The following is a 23,229-nucleotide window of genomic DNA, read 5'->3' on the forward strand; positions in this document are numbered from 1 at the left end:
TGACCTATCATGCTTTCACCATATCAGTCAGTTGATTTATAAAGGAGTTGGATTTGTTTGTGAAAGCATTCATTTGGACACTGTTGATGTAAAAAATCTTCACAAAAAAACCCTAGGAAAAATTGCTCAAACTACATTGCTAACTTCTCATAAAGGCGATGTAGAGTATAATCATATGTAGGTAGGGATATTATTATGGAAAAACTTACATCTTTCTGCATGTCTTCGAGTTCAGCAGTGAGATCAGCATCAGGTCCTCTCAACCAGCGCAGAGACTTCTCCGCGTCACGGCGACGGTTCTTGCCGAGAAGGTACTGAGGCGTTTCAGGCATCCACCTGGAATTTATAATCGTAAGTTAGAAATGTGAATAAAAACATCGTGTTCATAGTTATTGTGCTGGGGGAACTATTAAGGTACCTCGATAAAGTAGGTTATAAGTTGGAGGTAGGTTATAATGTCCTTTTATCATAAAACCAAGAAGGGTAAAAGTTTTTATTATATAGGTATTTATTTGTAAAGTTATTTTTGATCGTCTATACAGTTTCATTTATCCGGTTAGACTGGAAGCCTGAAAAAAAAAAACTGAAAAAAAAGGCTTGGAGGATGATACAGTTTTATAACTCAAAAGCCATATACGGACAATTTTATTCTGATAATATTACATAAATGTATGGATAAATCCGAATATAATCAGCACATTTTATTTAAATAAATAAACAATGCGAAGGAAAATGCCGCCTCCATGAGTTACTTGTATTGTCTGTTATTTTAGTGAAACAATGCAGTGAACTCTGCGACTGCATTATCATAATTATCATAAATATTGCTTATTTAAATCGCGGTCTACATATTTATTTCAGTAGTTTACATATTTTGTACCCTTAAGTTACTTTAGTCATTATTCACAAAGCCAACAACCGCAGAATAAAGTTGACAGAGACCCTAGGACGGTGCCATAAATTCTTCTTTTTCTTCCTAGTAAAAACATAAAAGAAGTGGTAAAGAGCGAGCGCTTTGGGGTTTGGATGATTTACGCCCACTACGTCAAAAACTCACTATCAAGACTGACAGTCGCTCCATGTAAAACACTGTATCTCAACTGCATCTGGTTAGACTGGAAGCCAACGCCAACATAGTTGGACAAAGACTAGACTGACGGACGTTAATAAATGACTCCTCATCTTTATCCAGGTGTACTCACCAGAACACAGCCACCAACAGCACAGGGAACACAGCAGATATGATAGACAGCGTCCGCCAATGCGTCCACCCACCCACCACGAAGGTGAACAGGATACCCACAGTCAGAAACAGCTGGAAGAAAGCACCCAAAGACCCTCGGATGGAGGTCTCCGCTATCTCGCCTATGTACATGGGAGCCGCTACGCAGGCACCACCTGGAAGAATAAGGAGGTTTCATTTGAGGACTGAAGAGGTAGACTTACACCCGAAATACTCCAACTATGCTCAACTTTAAGTCTTCTTTGTCTGTAATTTCAGTAAGTGTGAAAGTAATACAAAGATGTTTGAGCAGAACTTAAAATTGAGTGACAGTTTAGGTTTCTTTCGTTATGATAGATTTATTTTTTGGGCCCTTTAGGTGCCTTTCAAGTCCTTCTCCTACTTATTAATAACTAGCTTCCACCAGTAGTTTCACCCGCGTTCCATGGAAACTCGATAGCGCAACCAGATAAAAAGAAGCTTCCATTTTTGGATAAACAGGCTATCAAGTACCATTTTTATCAAATCGATTCAGTAGTTCCTGCGATTTACGAGATCTACCAAACAAACTCTTAATTTTAACAATCTCAGGTACAGGTAGATAGGTATACAAGACCCCTTCCAACTATCAAGGATTCCTTTAACATAGACTTACCAGTAGCCAGTCCAGCGAAAAACCTCGCAGCGATCAGCATACCAGCTCCATTGGCGAAGATAGTCAGCAACCAGTTGAGTAGGAACGGTACTGACAACATGAGGACTGTCGGTCTTCTGCCCACCTTGTTGGCGAGCATACCCACGGGCAAAGCGCTGATGGCGGCTCCGATAGCCAGGATCGAGGAGACTAGGGAACCTGCAATGTGGTAACGACTTTTTAGCTTTGGTCGTCGGAATATTCTGTGTGTTTATTGAAGGATACGGTAAAAGAAGTATGTAGGTAATGGAAGATTTCATTTCAAAAGAATATGAGGTTTATTATCCTAAGTAAATAAACATGATGAGAAGTAAAAGTAAAGTTTTGTCGGTTAATTCGCAGAAAAGGCATAGTTTTAAATCTATTTAACATGCTATTAGCTTGGGCTGTATGTATGTTGGTATGTATGTAACGGAATCTTTGGGCACGATTTTTTTATCTATTTTATGATGACAATAAAGATATTTTGTATGATGTTCTATCAAGGTAGGTACGCATGAAACATTGATAGCATTAAAGTATATTTTGCATCACATTATAACATTAATGTCTTTGCAAATGATATATGCTTCAATAAGAAATCACATTTCATACTTCACCTAAGACCCATCACAATGTTAATGAATGCCATAAATTATTGTCTATTTTTACGACAAACGATGACGTGTAATCTTGAATACACACCTCTGTAAATATTACGCAATCTGGGGGCCTGCCAGATAACGTCAGTTGAACGTGATAGTCAGAATCGCTGTCACTCCTCATCGATCCCCCAAATACATATAGGGAGTTGCTACCTAATTGCTACCAGCTGCCATTAGTTGCTAATAATTGTAGCTACCCTCTTGGTTTTGAAGATAATCAGCTTCCAAAGGTGTCAACCATTATGAATATCAGGATGGATGTCCCTTTTCCCAGTGTCAAGAAACTGCGCAAAAGTATTGAGGTTTGTTTTCACCAAGAGTTGCTATCTAATTGCACAGCAGTGACAGTGATTCTGATGACCACAGTAGTGTGCCCCTTATCACGGGATGGGGTTATGTCTCCTATTATAAAAGGGTTACTAACCTACCTTGCCATGTCTTCTTACGCGTGTAAGAGAAATGATCACGGGATTTGGCATTAGATCGAGGGTATTTTCCGTCTGAATTAGACTGGGTGCCGCCAAAAATTGAATGAAATTGATCGATGACTTAATGTCGTGCTGAACTTTGAACTTTTCTAAAATAAACTTGCACTAGTTCATTTTCCGATAGACTGAGCCCCGAACACTGCAGACTAAATTAAGTACATTTGAAGGTAATCGTATATCAAATCAAACTTTTTAGTCCGATACCGAGGCGTGGTGGCTTAGTGGGTAAAGATAGACCTCTCAAGTAAGAGTACGTGGGTTCGATTCCAGATCAGACAAGTACGAATGCAACTTTTCTATGTACTTTCTACGTACATATATCTTGGACACCAATGATTGTGTTTCGGATGGCACGTTAAACTGTAGGTCTCGGCTGTCATTGAATATCATTGACAGTCATTACGGGTAGTCAGAAGCCAGTAAGTCTGACACCAGTCTAACCCAGGGGTATTGAGTTGCCTGGGTAACTGGGTTGAGGAGGTCAGATAGGCTGTCGCTACTTGAAGAACACTGGTATTCAGCCGCATCCGGTTAGACTGGAAGCCGACCACAACATAGTTGGGAAAAGGCTCGAAAGACGATATCACGAGATGGGTTAATGTCTCCTATTATAAAAGGGTTACTAACCTATCTTGCTATGTCTTCTTACGCATGTAATAGAAATTATGTCACGAGATTTGGCATAAGATTGAGGGTATTTCCGTCTGAATTAGACTGGGTGCCGCCAAAAATTGAATGAAATTGATCGATGACTTAATGTCGTATTGAACTTTGAACTTTTCTAAAATAGCATTATCAAATTTTTGCGATTGATTGGGTGTTACAAGGATAGGACCGATTATATTTTAGCAGCTGAACTGCTACATAAAGGTTTTTTGACACTAGTTCAAGTTGCATTAGGCGAGAGCAAAATTAGTAAAGATAGGAAACACTCTCAAAATGTGATAGCTTTTGGCTTACAACTAAATAACGCGAAACTTGTATCATTTTCATAGCTACCAACGTAGAAAGATATAACAAAGTCACATCAGTTACTTTGCCAGCGAGGCTAATTGCGAGATAAATGACACTCAGCGAATTTAGTTTGGAAGCATACTAATGGCTCAGTTTGTTAGACAAGACATAATTTTGTACCGAGAAATTGCAAAATAACGTCGGCCGAAAAAATATCTCTTTCGCACTGTGCTATTACTCACTTGTTGTTAACATTGTTTGTAATAGACTCAAAATAATTGATTGAAACTCATAAATTACGATAAAAACGCCTCCTTTTACCACTTCTTGAAAAGTGATATGACTGGAAAGAAAAAGCGGTGATGCACAAACTTCCCAGCATCACTACGTCACAGCCCGGCCCCCGGTTAAAAATAAAGAGATGCAACAACATTCTTTCATTCAACCTTGATATAAAAACGTTGAGCAAAACAACAAAATGCACTCAAACATTCAGAATAATAATAATGTTACCAGTAATTTATTCGTTAAACTTCAGCTGTTCTCGCTCAACCCACGTGAAAAGTTTTATAGGACAACATAAACAAGAGAAAATCATAATATAATTTTACATGTTCTATGCATAACTGTGTTTAAATTAAATATCTTTATAAGAAAAGCATTCGTCTCCTGTCTAATAATCGGTTTGACTGTCGTAAGAATCGCTGTACAATGTCTAAAACCAATCGATTCGTCTGTCATTAGATCTGCAGCGAATAAATATTTAGTCCTTTCACTTCATCTTGAACACCAGCCTATATGAAAGTAATTCTGATAAAGTTAAAATTGTGACGTCAAAAGCAAACTTCGTCTTGAAAACAATTTTAGGAAAAACATTTGAATTGAGAAGCTTCTCTTTTCTAGGAAATCAGTTAAAAAGTAACAAAGCCCGTACATTACAAAATACATAGACTAAAGACAGACGAAAAGCTAATAAAGTCACAAGATAATCGTACGATAAGAAATTCTAATGTTTGTTCTAAAGACGTTAATTTTTGTACGGAGGCGTGTCTCCCGATGCGATCCCGTGACAGCTACGTCACAGTGGCGTATGCCAAGAAAAATGTTTTCGTCGTAAATATAGCGATGTGTGTACCAGTGGGGATATTTTATCACCAAACACCGGATACTGGGTCCCGATAGCGAACGCTTGCATTTTGTTTATGACTTATTGGCTGTCAGGAATTTATTGTGGACTGGCTTAATCTCGTGGCTTCACCCGCGTCAAGAGAAAACTGCTTCCCGTAGCCGGATGTTGATAAAAATCTATCCCGTATCCTTCTCCTGGGTCTAAGCTACCTACCCTGTAATTTTCAGCTCAATCGATACATCCGTTCACGCGTGATAGCGTGACCAAGGGCTGTAGGGATTACATTTTGGATTGCATTTACAACTACAATATGATCGACATTGACTCGCTGGTCAGTTATAATAAGCTGTAATAGTAATCATTTTACACGGTTTTGTTACTAGTGTGATAACGATGGAATGAATAACGATGTGATAAGTATGGAAGAGGACATCCTACACCGAGCCCGAATAAAATTAGGATAAGATAGAAAAATCTAGTAAAAATGTTTTAGATATTCATTCAAACTATTAAAAATATAATTGAATAGAAAAGTTTTAACACCTCGTGAATTAGAATAGTCATCATCCTCCTACCCTTACCTATCCGATTTGGGGTAGGCGCAGCATGTGTTTTGCTCCCAATCAACGCTTCTATACTCTTCTATGTGTATAATAGATGAATGACAACAGTAAAAATTTAAAGTGCAGGCTTCAAAAACAGAACCGTTAACCATCCCTGGTGGGTCTGGCCACATGTTTCTGATAATATAGATTACTTCAAATCTTAATGGGAGGCGTGTTTCTTGTTTAGCAACCAAAATAACTCTTACAACGAATGCCAACCGCCCACCACTGTCTTGCGTCGCGAACATTGTAAATATAACATTTTCAGCAAATATTTTGCCGCCATTTTACCAGATGAAACTGGTTTTCGCTAGTTTTTGAACAGGGTCGTTTACTTATGTAATGTTTGTGTAGGAAAATATTTTTGGCGCTTAATTTTAGTGGGGCCATTTATCAAACTGTTGTTATTGAATATCTTTTGGATTTTTTTGACTTGAATTATATTCGTAATGCAGTCGTGGGATTTTTCAGAATAACGTATGAATGGGAGCCGTAATGGTTTTGAAAATTCATTCGTATGTAATGTGATCTTGCTATTGTATTGTTTTTTTATTCCTTTAAGATAAATCAAAGTTAAAACACATATATGATATAGGTACGTATGTTTGTCTAAAGGATCACATGATTCGTAATACAAGAACTGATGAAAAATTTCCTTATTTTATTTGTACCTAAATTGAGGAAAACCTGGTCAATTTACCGAAACCGGCGTTAAATTTTATTTTCCTGTATGTACCGTAACTATTAATAAAATTATTAATGAGCAAGTACCTAAAATAAACTTTGGTACAAGGAAATTACTTAATGGAAACTGTCTCGACAAAAAACCCAAACCAAATTGATAAGTGCATATTTATTGATTGCATTGCTTGGATACTGCAAGTTATAATTAATATTTTATTTAAAAATACTTAAAGGTGAAGATTAATGAGTATTTATTACAATGGAAGAGAAGAACCTGTGGTTAGATCTATTGAATTAACCAATGAACATGGACCTACTCCTAAACACAGTGTGTGATCTACAGCTACACATCAATGGTAATCTGAATTTGGGACCTTCTCAAGTCAATACGATCATCATCATTCTCCTATCCTTGTCCTAATTTCTCATTTAGAGTTGCCGATATATCTTCTTCTACTATACCTCTCTGTCTTACTTCATCTCACATGTAACCAATACATCTATCGTTTCTTTGGTCATCCCCTTCCTCTATATCCATTCACATCCAACGCCTTCCTCCAGGAAACTCATTCCTCCTCTCAACCTAAGATTAAAGACAATCATGGGTTTTAACTGCAGCATGCACTTTCAACCCAAAGTTAGTCACTCTCTCTTGTAAAACACAATATCTAGAATGACGACAATGATGACGAAAAAACCACAGTAGGTGTGTTCGGGGTGTGTAACATTCGTCATTAAGACAATGCAAGGACGATCAAGGTTTAATTGATGACCAAATAACCGCAATTACGTAGACAAGGCTTGTGTGGGAGTTCCAATGATATTCCAATATGGTTTCGAGTTTGTACGAAAACAGGAAGATTTTATATTTCTCTCTCGTGAATAATATACTACGAATATGAATGTAGGTTACTTGTTTGTATGTAAAGAATATTTTAGAGGACGCATACAGCGTCATTTGTATTTGCCCGTAATTTGCAAGTCACTATAGGTTGCAGGTTCATTCGTTTTCATGGGCAAACATCCTCTAAGTTTCTAATGAATCGCTGATGTCACATTAATCAAGGCAAAGCAAAAAAGTTTGCAGTATGCAAACTTTTAGACAGCCAATAGTTTGAACGGGCCCATAAATAAGTCCAACCAACTGATTGGATTAACTATGACCTACAAAATAAACTGCCAACCAACCATCGAGCCTGTCAGCCGATGGGTGAGAGTGCAGGCGGCTTTTTCGACCATACCTATTATCTCTTCATCATATATATCATCTTTAAACACCAAAAAATTGCAAATTACTCCAACAATCCCACTTACTGTCTTTAGTATCCAGTAGAAAGTCAGCAGGTTGGCCCAGCGAGTTGATGTACCCGCTGTAGTTCCCTGGCAGGGCTGTTGTGTTGAGCGTAGTGCCATTGGCCGCTGTGCCGTTGACAATTGTGACGTTTTTGAATGGCTCCAACTGAGGTAACGCTGGGGAGGTCCATGCTAGGATTGTGCCGCCCGCCACCGCGCCGATGGCCGCTGTGGAAAAGAGGTTATTTATTTAAAATAGGCAGGGTATGACTTAAGAAAATAGGTTGGTAGGTGAGTTGAAGTTATCTTTGTGGAATACAGGCGTTACTTTGCTCGTATTGTCAAAGATTCCTCTAACTTTTGCTATGGCTAGTGATATTAGTCGCAAAATGCACAACTCCCTTTTGGGACACAGGTTCTTAAATATGCTGTATCTCTCTTTTGATAAAAATATCTAACGTAGAATTCTAACAGCCTTTACAGCCTTTACCTAGTGTAGTAGTTGTAGGTATTATTGACATGAATATTAATCGTCCTACTAATTACTAATTAATGACAAAAGAAGTACTAAAGCTGCCACAATAAAGATGTCATTATAACACTCATTTAACAGTTATAGCCTAAACTATAGTTACAAATGAGTTTTGGCAGAGCAAACATCATTAAACTTGAAACAGCTAAATAAATACGCTGTCCCTTTTTAGAACAGAACATATGATTCACCGAACACATAATAATAGTATCAGTATCATTCATTCATAATGATATTTAAAACCACAAACAACACTTAAATATAAAACCGAAAACATACTTGAACTTGAAATAAAAAGTGGGCCTTGCGTGGATATTGTATTTTTAAAACTGTATTTTAGAATCTACTAACTAACAATAAATAAATCACTATGTGAAAACATAGGGGTCTACGTTAACTCAAGGAAACGAAATATCGGAGACGATAGCATATCAAACCGGTTTTGATAGTGACCCTATATGCTCTAAATAATTTTCAGAGAAGACGGATCAATTTAGAGTTGCAACCATTTTTCATGGACCGCCTAGTGGTAGCTCCAAAAGACCAAAATTGCATTCCCTCTAATGTCTAAAGGAATCGTGATGATCCTTCTCTGACCGAAGGCCTCTTGCCTTATCTCACTAGTTGTGTACTAAAAAGGCCAGTCCAAAAGACTCGGGAATCTTGATGATCATTTTCTGATTGAAAAGAGGCCATAACTCGTAAATAGGGTACTAAATAGGCCGATGGTGTCGATGTAGATAACTGGCGCCGCCACCAACTGCCAGGTTAGGTTAGTCTACTCAAAAATAACCTGATGCTGAGCCAATACAGTGATGCTAATAGTCTTGTCAATGTAACGTCTATTTTTGTTTATGACGACTTTAACGATGTATGTATTGTCATTGTTTAAGCTGTTAAGAGTTTTTTGAATGAAGATCTTGGTTGCGATGATCTTACCAGTCAAACGGAGTAAACTATCGGATAGACCGTGTAAATCATTGAAAGCAACATCCGATAAGACTGAAACTAAGTTTAACCAAGGGGTATTGGGTTGCCCGGGTAACTGGGTTGAGGAGGTCAGATAGGCAGTCGCTCCTTGTAAAACACTGGTACTCAGACGCATCCGGTTAGACTGGAAGCCGAACCCCAACATAGTTGGGAAAAGGCTCAGCAGATGATGGTCCGTTAAGACTGGAAGTCACCCCTTACATGTTAGGGAAAGCTAGGCAGAAAATGATGGATTCATACTCATAGCTATTTGATGCGTATAGCTTTGTTTTTTATACGCACTATGTTATTTGTTTGTGAGAAATAACAAAACGTTTTTAGAAGTGTTTTGTTATGTAATTCTAAATCTCTAAGATGTTGAGTGGTATAATATTTTTATTTGACGTTCGTTTGAAAGTCAATGCACTGTAAAGTCACCTTTTTGAAAAGTAGCAAGCAGAGGTCATGTGAGTGCACTATAATGCAGTGGTTATTGTAAACAGTATTAACGGAATGAGTAATCATTAGCATTACTTTGTATGTTAAAACAATAGCAGTCTTTAACTACGTTCTTCATTTTATAATCCAGTCATATTAAGGTGAACATGCTACAATTATAAAATATTACGTATCGTAAAGAACTGGTTGACAAATGCTTTGCCAAAATCTTGAAACTTAATAGCTGTATCTAAAAAAGTTATGCATAGAGTTAATGGTCAAAATATCGTTACGAAAACCTATAGGCTTTCGTAGTACGTTTTTACTTAAAAGTCCCTTCAATCTCCAATTCACTTTAGCAAGCGTGGGTATTAACGTTCATTCTTTCTCTGTAAGAGAAGAGGCGTGTGCCATGCAGTAGAACAATAAAATTAATAGTTTAAAAAACTAAAAAACACGCTAGTCATGTATTTTCATCAGAACTCAGAGCAAAATTTCATCCTAATTGGTAATTTAGATTCTAAGATTTTCTAACGTACATAGTTACAAGTGAAACTAATATAAGCGACATAAGCGTGTTAAAAAGGCTGATGATGTAAAAATGAACTTACCCGCAACCGCAGCGATATACTGATTTGTTTTTCTTGTCTGTCCCCCCTTCTCCTGGACATCCAACATATGCATCGTCGGCTTATCCATCTCTGTAGTCTTCTAGTATCCTTGTACTCGCATTCTGTAACAAAAGACATTCAGTTCAATAAAAGGGGGAAAAATGCTAGTTACATAAATTGACAAAACCATAAAAAATATCTAAGAGGACTTTATATTTTATGTACTATGGGTTATTTCGCCTAAATATCACCTGATCATCTTTAAATATCCTGAGAAAACAGAAGGAGAATGATGAACGCGTCTCAACTACATACACATATGATGCACTACATGATTGGACGACGAGCAGAAAACCACAAAAGTCGACCCCTACCTTTTGACACAAATCACTGCTAAACACAAATATTATGCCGTAAAAATTGACACCAGTACAAAAGATTACAATGTAACACAATTCGTATGCGAAGAACATTCAGCCAGCAGTTCTATCGGCATTTAATTAAGATTATCTCAGATATTAACAAGTACACAGCCTTGGAGTGACCGCCGAGCTAATGCTAACAACTGCTTAATTGTGCTAATTTGTTCAGCAAATAACTCTTTGCTAGTACCGTTACGTACTTCTGTTAAATCCTATTAGAGCGGAGTAACGTACGTAGATTTCCTAGATAAGAATTTCAAAATAAATGAGGAAAATGAGTTCAAAAGCAGAATTTTCAGGATTTTTAAAGCGATCTCTAAAACGTTAAACTTTTATAAATAGCCGGAAAAGTGTTAGCAAAGAAAAAGATGGAAAAACCACTGAAATTACGCATCTGTTCCTTAAAGGATTTGAAAAATGTGTTTGACTCCGTTTTAAAAGACGTAGAAAAAAATCCGTCAAACCGTCAAGACTGCTCTATGATAAATGGCCATTAAATCACCTAATTGTCAACAGATCCGGAAGAAATCAATAGGCCATACAATTGACCTAATAATCCAACCTTAGGTAGAACATTCGAGAGGCTGCAGTAAACAGATGCATGCAGGGGTCAAATCAAGCGCATCGCGAGTGCATTACGCGTTAACGAAGTTCATTGGCGACAACAAGAGGATCTCGAGTCATGGTCCCGATCGACGGATCCATAAAAATTGTATTGTATGCTTATTTCCGCACTCGTTTGTAGTGTAGGGCTGCTCGACGGTCTATCATGTGTGACAGACAATTGAACGCGGATATTTTTTGCTCAAAGTTTACTTCCTGATTTGGTAAGTGAAAATATATGTTTTAGGCGATTCTTCTAAGCTCACTTGGGTTGAGATGATTATGCGGTATAAAACAAAAATGTAACGAATACACTATTAATGCTGATGTGATCAGTGATCACCAAGAACTCTTTTAACCCACAAACCTCAGAGATTTATACCTCTATAAAATTATGGAGTCTTAAAATATACACCACTACATTTTAGAGTAATCCAGCAACCCTATTCCAGAATAATAAATGCATAAGAATGACTCTATATATTCCAAGGATCTCAATCAAACGGTTGGCATTCGTTCGGCAAAACTCTATATATTCCAAGGATCTCAATCAAACGGTTGGCATTCGTTCGGCAAACCCACGCGACGGTTCCCATCGCAAATCACGAATACAAACAAGACAGAACAACTGTGCTCGAGTTCTGTGGGTAGATCGACTAATTGGCTAGGCAAATAGACTGGAGCAATGAACCCTGGGAGCACCTAATAGGTGTGAATTCCATTATTGTTCGTTATAGAACAACCAGTCAATTGAGGAAAAGAAAATGTCCATAGGTTACAACTCGCTATTGTATGCAGGTTTGGGAGATTTTCCTCGAAAGAAAATTAAGATTTTTCTATGTGTTAAAAGAGAGGAATGTTTGACCTAACCATGTTGACCAAATATGGCCTTCTTTGTCATCTGTTCTGACTATTGAAGGTCTCAAATCATAACAGGTTCAGATCTTTGTTTTGCAAGGCAGTTCAAAATGCTAATCCATTTCTGTACACATTGCCATGACTTATTTTTTCGTGTAAAGCTTGCCAGATTGTTATAATATAGTTCTTATGTAGTTGTCATCCTCATTTAATTCCTAACAGATATTCAAAAGGAAACGTTTACTTTAAGTATTATAAGGTAAACGTTAATACATGTGTAAAGCCTGCCAAAAAAGAAGGCCACTGCAATTACAAGCATATATGTTTATTCGATGACCCATGGGTGCCAATTTTCCTCAATTACTAAAACGCTTAAACGTCCTCCGCTATTTCGTTTTGGCACTATTAATGAAACCTATTTACCTAATATGCAAAATTAACCTCGTTGAGAAGAAACCTGCCTTTATTGACTTCTACTTTATACCCATATGAGAAAATTATTCTCCATCTTTTTTGCAATAAGAGTAGAGCAAAATTATCCTTGCTTTCTTAAGACTGGAAGGTATTTAAGAAGACATACTACGTCGACCACAAATAATAATAAATTATGTTAACGGGAAGGGGCGATGATGAATATGATAATGAGTAATCTAGATTCCTAAAAAAAAACGAAAAGAAAGAAGGGTCTTTAGTGTGTAGCTATTTGATCCTTGCTCAGAGTTCAATGTTAAGTACAACGGCTAAGTATCAAATGACGCCACCAGACTACAGTACCCAATTTTATAACAATAACGCCTTCGCATTATAAACCGAGACGACCAGTGGGGTTATTGAATCATGTTCGTTCAAAAGGAAATGATCGTTTATTCTGTTAACCTGCTCCACATGTAGTTACAAAGTAACAGTTTAAGGAAGAGCATCATTCTTCCACTAATGGGTAGACGAAAATAGGTGTAGAGGCGATTTTGGCATTTTGCTCAGCGGTTTTGCGTGTGTGTAAACATATTTTCCTAATATCAAATTATTTACTTTCTGTTACTTGTTCTTAACTTTTATTGGTGTCTGCATCTTACTTTGTATTGTGTAAATATACGTATGTTAGTAGGTACATTTATTTAGGCTAAATCGTAAATTAATTCTGTAATACTATACTGTAACAGCCTTTTTATCGTCCCACAGCTGGGCACAGGCCTCCTCTCACACAGGGAGGATTAAGCATTAATCACAACGCTTGCTCAATGCGGGTTGGCAATTTCAGACTTTAAAGTCCAAGTTTCCTCAAGATGTTTTCCTTCACCTTTTTATCAGCCATTTGATTGGTGTCCAAGATATACATCATTCGTTTATATTTCATAAAATGATCGCGTATTTCATAAGTTACCGTAATGTGGGTGAAAAATAGGCGGTGTAATCTGGCCTATTTCTATATCTTGCTTTCGCAATCACAATGTTTGTACCACTCCATGCGTGTACTGTCTATGCCTGTGGATTGTATCTACATACGGCGTTATTATAATATAGCTCGCCTATGGGCCGACGTACTGCGGAAACTAGGTACTTCGTGCACCCGCTTAAAGATTAGCATGTGTCCTTTCTCAAAAACATTTTTTCAAATATTGCCAGTAGTTTTTAAGATTAACGCATTAAAGCATATAGCCTCATCCTCCGAGCCTTTTTCCCAACTATGTTGGGGTCGGCTTCCAGTCTAACCGGATTCAGCTGAGTACCAGTTTTACAAGAAGCGACTGCCTATCTGACCTCCTCAACCCAGTTACCCGGGCAACCCGATACCCCTTGGTTAGACTGGTGTCAGACTTACTGGCTTCTGACTACCCGCACTACCACTTCTGACTACTGATTAAAACATATAGCCTCCTTAGGTTTATAATACATATGTATCTATTGGTCAAGTGTTGTGCAATTTCAAAACCAGTTATAATGTTGCCTTTACATTGTAACAATCTAATACTAATTAGCAATTCATTTACTATTTGAGGATATAATTAGAAATTAGTATGTAGGAGGAAGTCTGAATACCTCAGTATTGGTAAACGAAATGTATTTGGAAATCTTTGCCACGGTGTATAAGCATGTAGTACAGAGTATGTTAATAATTAATTTGTATACAACGCGATTCAGAAATTGCATAAGAACTGAAGCTAAAAATAAGGCAAATTATGACATATGGTTGCAAAAAGGACCCACAGAGCGATGTGACATGTGTTGCTGGGGAGTTTGTGGAGCCACTTCTTCTTCCCAGCTAAAAATACATAAGAACTGGTCAAAGGTGGGCATTTTAGGGGCTGTCTTTTGTTTTTGACATTCGTAAAGTGGTGATTTATCAGCCTGATTTGAATAAACGTTTTTGAGATTGACTTCAAAAGGAACAAAGGAAGATTTTAGGCTCGCTGTAGCCATACAAGAATGGCAAGGGACATTCGATGATTTCCCATTAAAAAGGTTGTTCTATTTCTAGCACAAATCGTACGTAAAGAATTTGAATAAGTACATTATTGAATGGCATTGAAATAGTGCATATTATCATACTACATGGTATGATCCGTTATCAGATCTGCAAGGAATCTTACGTGCTTCAACTAGTGTAATGGAAGATATATGAGTTTAAGTGCCACTCAAACTTATAAACGACAGACAGTGTATTCAGCGACATAAGAGCTACTATAATTATAATTATTTTATTTTTTTGTTTAATGCGGTTCGACTTGAAATAATTGAACATAATTGGCCAGCTGTAGAGCTTTCCTCGAGGAAGAGGAAGATCTAAGAAAAGATGGATAGATTGCCTGAAAGATGACATGAATAGGAAGGGAGTGAGTGTCAGTATGACGAGTGACAGGGGAAAATGGAAAAGGATGACACCAAACAAAATTGGGAACAGGGCAGGAGGAAGAAGAAGAGCTTTCCTAAATCCTCGGAAATTATAAGATATGGTATTGAAATATTAAGATCTTTTATTCAGGAACTGAATTATTTGAATAGAGTAAAATCATCTATTTGATTTATTAGCTTAGGTTTTTGCGCATCAGTTTTTGTGGCTATCTTTATCAAGTGACATTAGCTTATCCCCCTTTAATACCAGCACTATGCAATACATTAGATGACTAAACCACCCATAAACATTATCATAAATACACTAACATTATTTATAAGTGGAAATAAAGTTTTGTATTCAAGCCCCAAGACCCAAGATACCGAATACATAAACGTCCATTTAATTTAAAAACAACTGTTCACTTTGAAATTGGACTTAAGAATTAATAGCAAAACAGTTGTTTCAGGAAAACTGACGTTTATAGAGGTATTGTAGGTGGCTTTGTGCCAGGTAGGTAAGTAAAAAAAGATCCCAACGAATTGAGAACCTCATCCTTTTTGGAAAGTCAGTTAAAAAGTACCTACATCATAAACACGTGAGCAAACATTTCAAACATTACATTGAGGTACCTATTCCAAGGAGTTTGCAATCCGTTATTGACGGCAAATCTGTCGCTTATCGGCCTATTCAGATATAGTGGAGTGGCCTATCACGACGGAAGCTGCCTCAAGTGATTCAACCTTGAATAAATATTGGTATTTACATATTGGGATATAGAAGGGAGGGAGCGTCTTTTTTTCTGATGGGAAATCATCAAATGACTCCTCCCGCTGTGAGTTAGCAGCGGTGAGGGAGTGTCAGACTTTTACTGGCTAAAACCCATCATGTTCCTCCGTAGGATTCTGCTGGTAACACTTTTGAACAATCCCGCAGCAGGGAGTATACGTCTAAAGTTTGGTTTAATTTGGAGGCAAGGAACGGGTGATGCTCTAAACCCTGGTACAGAAATAGTAGTTTATAAGCTGCCCATTGGTCTAGTGGTCATAAAGTGTGACTTTCTGTGTACATAGCCTCAGGTTAATTAATTGAGACAGTGGTAACTGGCTGCCCCGGTGGTCTAGAGATCGATTCGTAGGTTCGAAATCACTTTGCGGAATTAAAAAAAAAAATCAAATACAATCGTGCCTCAGTGAACATGGAAATATCAAAACCGAGTGCAATAGCTGATATAAGAAATATGTTTGTCAAAACTTCTTTCTCTCATTGCGCTTAAACAAGTGAGCCACGAACCACAATTTCAAAAGACAGCATAACAGGTGCTTCCATTATGTAACTATAACCTTATCATCAGAGTAACGTGATGATAACGCGATTTATTTGCTATCAGAGTACTTTTATGTCGCACTATCATAGTTGGGCTAATCAGCATTGATTTCAAGATAACAATGGCGTGTTACAATTGCCTTCATATAGACTTTGTAAGCGTTGTAAATGACATAATTTTTGTGTAATAGTAATATTTGCTTACATTGTTAGATTCATATATTTTTATGCTGCTTAAGATAAGGGTATAATTTAGGCAGTCACCAAAAATATTTTTAAGACTCTAAGCTGAGGCACCAAATAAAATAAACAACTCCAAAAAAAAAATTGACTTTATTAAAAGGGCACTAAAGTATATAATATTATGATCCAAAAAAAATAAAATAACATCAGAAAAATCGCAAATCTCGCACAAATATTATTTTTGGTTCCCAAAATGGATTAATGGTCACCAAATTCTATCCAACTCAAAGATTAATATTAATACCAAAAATCAAAGTTAGTGACGAAAACGAATCGCTGCAAAACCGACTCCACGTAATCTTGTCTGCCCTACAAGTGTGCAATTCAAAACCGCGTAGGCGCGGAGGGGCGAGGCGGCCTGCGAGCTGAGGCGCAGGTAGTTCTAACGCACGCCGACGAGGCTGAGCCGGCCAGCAAGCCGAAGCTGCGGTGGTGAGCGTGAAAACCATCTGGGACGATAAGCTCGCATGGGACCGCCGGAGCCCCGCAGCGCCGGAGCCGTGACAGAAGCCATGTTGCTACATGTTGCGTGCTTACATTTTAAACGTACTGAGTTACACCCAAATTCATAGGCTTGTGTTTAAACACCACCCAAAAAAGTACCTATTTTACTACCATAAAAATTCTAAACGGTTACCAAAATGGATAAATGGTCACCAAATAACGTTTCCAAAAATATTATTAGGTAAAACCATTTTTTCGTATTATTGACTACTAAAAAAATATATGGACGCCTTTAAAATACACTTTAGACCAAATATTATATATTGTCACTACTTAGATGTTACCAATTATGTAATACCATGACTCCTAATTTGGTCATTTTTGTTAGACTAAAAAAGCTAACGATCGCAAGAATATTTCCCAAATACCAATTAATATACTGGGGTTCCCAAACGTACGTCGCTTATTTATTGTTATATGAATTTGTGTGTAATTCAGTAGTAAAATGTAAGCACGAAACATGCAGCAAGCATGGCTTCTGTCACGGCTCCGGCACTGCGGGGCTCCGGCGGTCCCATGCGAGCTTATCGTCGCAGATGGTTTTCACGCTCACCACCGCAGCTTCGGCTTGCTGGCCGAGCCGGCCAGCCTCAGCCGCGGTGGCGAGCCTTAAAAACTACCTGCGCCTCAGCTCGCAGGCCGCCTCGCCCCTCTGCGCCTACGCGGATTTGAATTGCACTCTAGGGGTAGGGCAGACAAGACTACGTGGAGTCGGTTTTGCAGCGATTCGTTTTCATCACTAACTTTGATTTTGGTAGTAATATTAATCTTTTAGTTGGATAGAATTTGGTGACCATTAATCCATTTTGGGAACCAAAAATAATATTTGTGCAAGATTTGCCATTTTTCTGATGTTATTTTATTTTTTTTGGATCATAATATTATATACTTTAGTGCCCTTTTAATAAAGTCAATTTATTTTTTTTTGGAGTTGTTTATTTTATTTGGTGCCTCAGCTTAGAGTCTTAAAAATATTTTTGGTGATCGCCTAAATTATACCCAAATTCATATAACAATAAATAAGCGACGTACGTTTGGGTACCCCAGTATATTAATTGGTATTTGGGAAATATTCTAGCGATCGTTAGCTTTTTTAGTCTAACAAAAATGACCAAATTAGAAGTCATGGTATTACATAATTGGTAACATCTAAGTAGTGACAATATATAATATTTGGTCTAAAGTGTATTTTAAAGGCGTCCATATATTTTTTTAAGTAGTCAATAATACGAAAAAATGGTTTTATTTAATAATATTTTAGGAAACGTTATTTGGTGACCATTTATCCATTTTGGTAACCGTTTAGAATTTTTTTGGTAGTAAAATAGGTACTTTTTTGGGTGGTGTTTAAACACAAGCCTTAAGATAATCCATCTGAGTAACTACCTAATAAAATGATTAATGTGTGGATAACAGAACATTTTGCTAATGCTATTATGAGCAATGCAGCTAACAAAATCATGTACTTTTCTACTATGTTAAAACAAACGATAACACAATACTATGTTAAAACGTCCGCTTTTCGTTCAACAATTGTTTACTTTGAAAGTAAACTATTGTTTGAAAAAAACTGACGTTTATATTGTCGGTGAACTTCCTTAATTCTCGTAATATATTTATCGCTACTGTTGACATCACCAACAATAAAACTGAAATTGATATAAAGCAAACGATATTGAACTAAGTATACTTAATGATATTATGTGATTAGCCTCAATAAACCGCAAACATACGACCCACACAAGGATGGGCGATTTATTTGATTGTCGTTCACTATATTTGTTTTACGATGGATTTCTATAACGTAACTATCCATTGATTTGCCTACATAATCTATAAACAGCGTTTCTTTTACAAATAACCGCAGTTCTCATTCTGACGCAGTTCAGAAAAATCAATAGGACTCTTTGCTTGCATTTTTTGATTGGCATTCCCTAGTACAAATGTTGGCAACACTGTAGGATCCGGTTCCGTTCGCCAACGTTAACACGTCATGTAAATGATAATTAAATATGTACATAATGTTAATGTTTAACTGGTTCCAATGATCTAACATTTGCGTAAGAATTTCTTGAGGCTAAGGTAAACGAAAACACATTATCTTGCTGATTACTAAGTATGGGAATATCTAATCGAATATAAGGATCTGATTGCCAGTCTGTGCTTCTCAATGTTTTCTTCAAAAATGTCACAAGAACCGTTTTTTAATCACTACGTATTAAAAAAAGTAATCAGAAGCGTCTACCTGTCGAGAACGAATTTTCATGAGTCTATCTAATAGATAAAGAGACTCATGAACAAGCTTCATTAAACGGAACTAAGGCAGTCGATCATCATTACCCGAAAACGTTTAATAACTGTCCTATATCCTTCATAATTTCTATAAGAAAAACAAAAGAATGCGACTGAGGAACTTCTTAACAAACTCGAGCGTCTGCAGAATCTGTGCATCCGCTTCATTTTTGGCCTCCGGAAATACGACCATGTGTCTGAATTCCGGAGCCAGCTGAAGTGGCTGCCAATTCGGCAGCGTCGAGATGCTCATATTCTGTCTTTTCTCTTCTCTCTTCTTCACAATCCCAACGCTCCAAATTATCTTAAGGAACGCTTTGAGTTCCTTGTTCCTAGAGGCAAACCCTGTCGCTCCTCTTCATCTCTTCTACTCCGTTTCCCTCCTCATACTTCGAGTCGTTATGATGGATCCTTCACTGTTCGCGCGGTGAGGCTTTGGAACGCTCTGCCTCACAGTATACGTGACAGCATATCGTTGGATGTCTTCAAGAGACGAATTAAGGAACATTTCCTGTCAACATGACCTTATTTGTATGTATGTATTTATTTAATTATTTATTATTTTTTATGTTTTATTTATAGGTATATATTTTATGTTATGTAGTTTTATCTTTGTTTTGTTTAATGTTGTGCACTTTTAATTTTCTCTTCCCTATCGCATCTCTCTATCGCTCTAAGGTTTGCTGTTAGAGAACCCAGTTCTGGGTTAAGCTCGCCTTTGTACATGTCTTCTCTGTGTTGTGTGTATTTTTATATGTTTTTGTGTACAATAAAGAATAATTAAGAATGAAAGGTCAATTCTAGTCATTGTTTTGTGAGACACTAGATCGATAGGTAAGCAGACAGCCTCCCATTTATACGTATTTATCCTGCCTACCTGTGACTCACACAGTCTGTCTTTTGTCTCTGGATTTGTGCCCAGTTAATGGTAATAGTCTCGCCCACAGTTCCATGTAAATAGCAAATTACTATACAGCTAGGGAAATGTGGGCGTATCTTGAGTTACTGCAATTACCACTACCATGTAAAGCAATGTTAAGGTAAGTGGAATCTTTGGAGATTTTACCTTTATAAACTGTAATTTCAATTACAAACTATTGCCTAAAGCCCATTTGCAACGACAACATAATCGTCAGTTTTTCTTAAAACTTTTTACTTTAGGTAGGTATCTATTTTGAAAATTGAACGTGAAAATTCCGCCTACTATGCTACCTTCTACCTATGCTCATATTGATAAAAATAATTAATAACTAAACTAAACTGAATTTCAGCTCTAGAATTCTTTAGCCCTCCAAGAAAATTGATCCTGAAATTCCGTATACCGCGATATTTTCTTTGAAATACAAGTTCCAAATAGAACCCAATTCTTAAGATAACAAGACCACGTTATCTCAGCTATCATATCATTGTGTTTGCCTGGATTACGATAAGCCGCATTCGGCTACTGTATTCAATAAATGTATTATCCGCAGTAATCCGTTTTGAAAAGCGCGATAATGAAGTCATGCTGTAAATCCCTTTATATTGTCTGTTATAAATAATGACTTAGCACTCACTCGTATTCATTTATTTTTCGTCAACGTTAGATAATACGAATGGGACAATGAATTTGTTAATTGTTTTTGCTTTTTTGGTAAAACAGTTGATGCGATTGACATACAATGTGAGACGGATTTCAGTCTCCAAGACAGTTACCTATGTATGTTACCTTAAATGAGGGTGAGGGCACGTTACTAAATAGTTAATAAGTAGTGAGGGTAAGAAATTACTTCAAGCAAAACGGATGCAGAACCGCGGAAATCAACAAGGTTTTCATAATCGATACTGGGCTTGAGAAGTTGAGACACAACTTCCTAAGCCAAAATGAAGCATGGCAACACATACGAAGTGTTTGTTTGTTTTTCTACTGGTTAAAATAATCATATTCTTGGATGAACAAGTGCCGTAACTAATGGACTTGCTGACAGACGAAACCAATGCTAATCACGGAATTATGAAGGACAGTTCATTCCCACGGTTTCGAGTATGTCCAGAGAATAGTCAGGGTTAGTAAGTAGATTATGAGCTCAACAAATAAACAGTACAGCTTAGTGATAATAGCAGGTAAGTAGGTACCCATAGAAGTATCAGGATTTAGGCACCTTACAAAAAGTTGCCCGCTTTCCATATTGTTGAATGACACAATGTGACACAGTATGTGTAGGTAGGTATCTAACAAATAAGAGAAGAATCCATTTTTGGATCGGAATGTTCAATAACTACTTTTTTCTTATTTCAATATTATAATGAATAGGTATTTATTATGATGAATTAAAGTTTTAAATGAATAAAATATGGCATAAATATAGCTTTTTACCTACCTATTTGTGGCAGTTGGTAAAATAAAAACACATTAAAATTAATTAACTAAAATGAGTGCAGTACATAGATATCATGACCATTAACTTATCAGTAGAACAAAGTACAGGATGGTTACAATTGTAATAACAATTTGTAATGTTACCGCCAAGTTTTGTTATACTGTGACAGGAACAGTATGAAGATTGAATAATTATCAACATTTTTATGAAACAAAGTTGTATTCAAACAATGTTTTAGAGCGTTAACTCTCCCATACATAATAATATACGGCCTATAATTAAAAATAGCATTCTTTAATTTTTAAAAATATATATTTGACATTATTTACTGGAAACCTTTTGCAAATAATATTGCGAATTGACCGGTACACTATCAAAACCGACGTAACTCGAGATACGTTACACGATAAATGATATCATACTGTGATAAAAATAAAATACGACCCAGTTTTAATCTAACAATGTTTTATAATAGTTAATGATTCTGTAGTTGTTATTAAAATCTGGTGTTTTATTAATTTCTATGAAGTTTATGGTTTAGTTGTAAAAAAAAATTATAAAGCGATGAATTTAGAAGTGAAGTAATAAAAACAATATAAAAGATAGACATTTTGTTTGTTATTGATTTTAGTTAGAAACTTAATTGTAATAATATTGTCTAGAATGCAAATAAAGACCTTTAACTTTAATCGATATTAATTATTGTAATTGACAGCTGTCAAAGTTGTACTGCCAAACGCCAAGCAATGGAATCCCATCTTACAATTCGGTTGAGTGTAACCGAAAACGGCGCCAACATTACTGAATACTGGGCCATAAGGTTAAATACAATGATTTATTTAACTAATACATGGCTAGTTATAGGTTCAATAGGGTAATTATAGATGTTTTATTCCACGAAAGCGGCCGTAAGCTCGAAAATACTCGGCGCGGGCGGTCGCCGGGCCAAACAAAGACTAAACCGCTTTCGTATAAAACATATGTACCAAACTCTTTACATGACTTTTCTTCAAGTATTTAGCTTGTTATTAGGAGCAGTATACTTATTGGTTAATAGGCCGAAAAAAATCCATACCCTTATACTTTTTTATTTATACTTAAAACATCCCAATAAAACTGTCGAACCGTTCCTGTCCGTATGCTGCATCTATTCTTTCATACACAAAATTTGAATTGTATTAGCAGGTATTTACCTATGTATATCTATTGAAAAAAGTGTATTACCTGTAGGTATAAATTGACGTACTAATTACCCCAGTTTGCAAGCACAACCTTGACAAAAGCTTGTCTATAAACATTATTTTTCCAACGAAAGAGTCGTCATGTAACCTTTTTCAAAGTAGGTTGGTGTCGGCTTCAAGTGCGTCTAGATGTGGCTTATTACCAACATTTTACGTGGCTCATCTAGGTCAAACAGATCATGTGTATCTACATATCAGGTTGCAATCCTTTATGTACGTCTCTTCAAGTAACTTTGTTGGTCCGAAGATGGCTACAGTGATTTTACGAACCTCGTTAGTCAAAAAGA

General features: G+C 36.7%; 1 protein-coding gene across 4 annotated transcripts in view; it reads right to left on the minus strand.

Moving 5' to 3' along the window:
• Positions 1-23,229, minus strand: part of LOC124641852 (facilitated trehalose transporter Tret1-like) — a 30,223-nt gene that overhangs the window by 2,456 nt on the left and 4,538 nt on the right. For all 4 annotated transcript variants that reach the window (XM_047180097.1, XM_047180095.1, XM_047180096.1 and 1 more), the window contains exons 2-6: positions 10,264-10,385; positions 7,735-7,941; positions 1,878-2,075; positions 1,203-1,398; positions 210-336 (exon numbers count right to left, since the gene is read on the minus strand). In XM_047180097.1, the coding sequence (XP_047036053.1) occupies positions 210-336; positions 1,203-1,398; positions 1,878-2,075; positions 7,735-7,941; positions 10,264-10,351 (816 nt within the window). In that variant the 5' untranslated portion in view covers positions 10,352-10,385. The remainder of the gene's footprint in view (positions 1-209; positions 337-1,202; positions 1,399-1,877; positions 2,076-7,734; positions 7,942-10,263; positions 10,386-23,229) is intronic.

Source organism: Helicoverpa zea, chromosome 23 (genome assembly GCF_022581195.2).
Source record: "Helicoverpa zea isolate HzStark_Cry1AcR chromosome 23, ilHelZeax1.1, whole genome shotgun sequence".
NCBI lineage: Eukaryota > Metazoa > Arthropoda > Insecta > Lepidoptera > Noctuidae > Helicoverpa > Helicoverpa zea.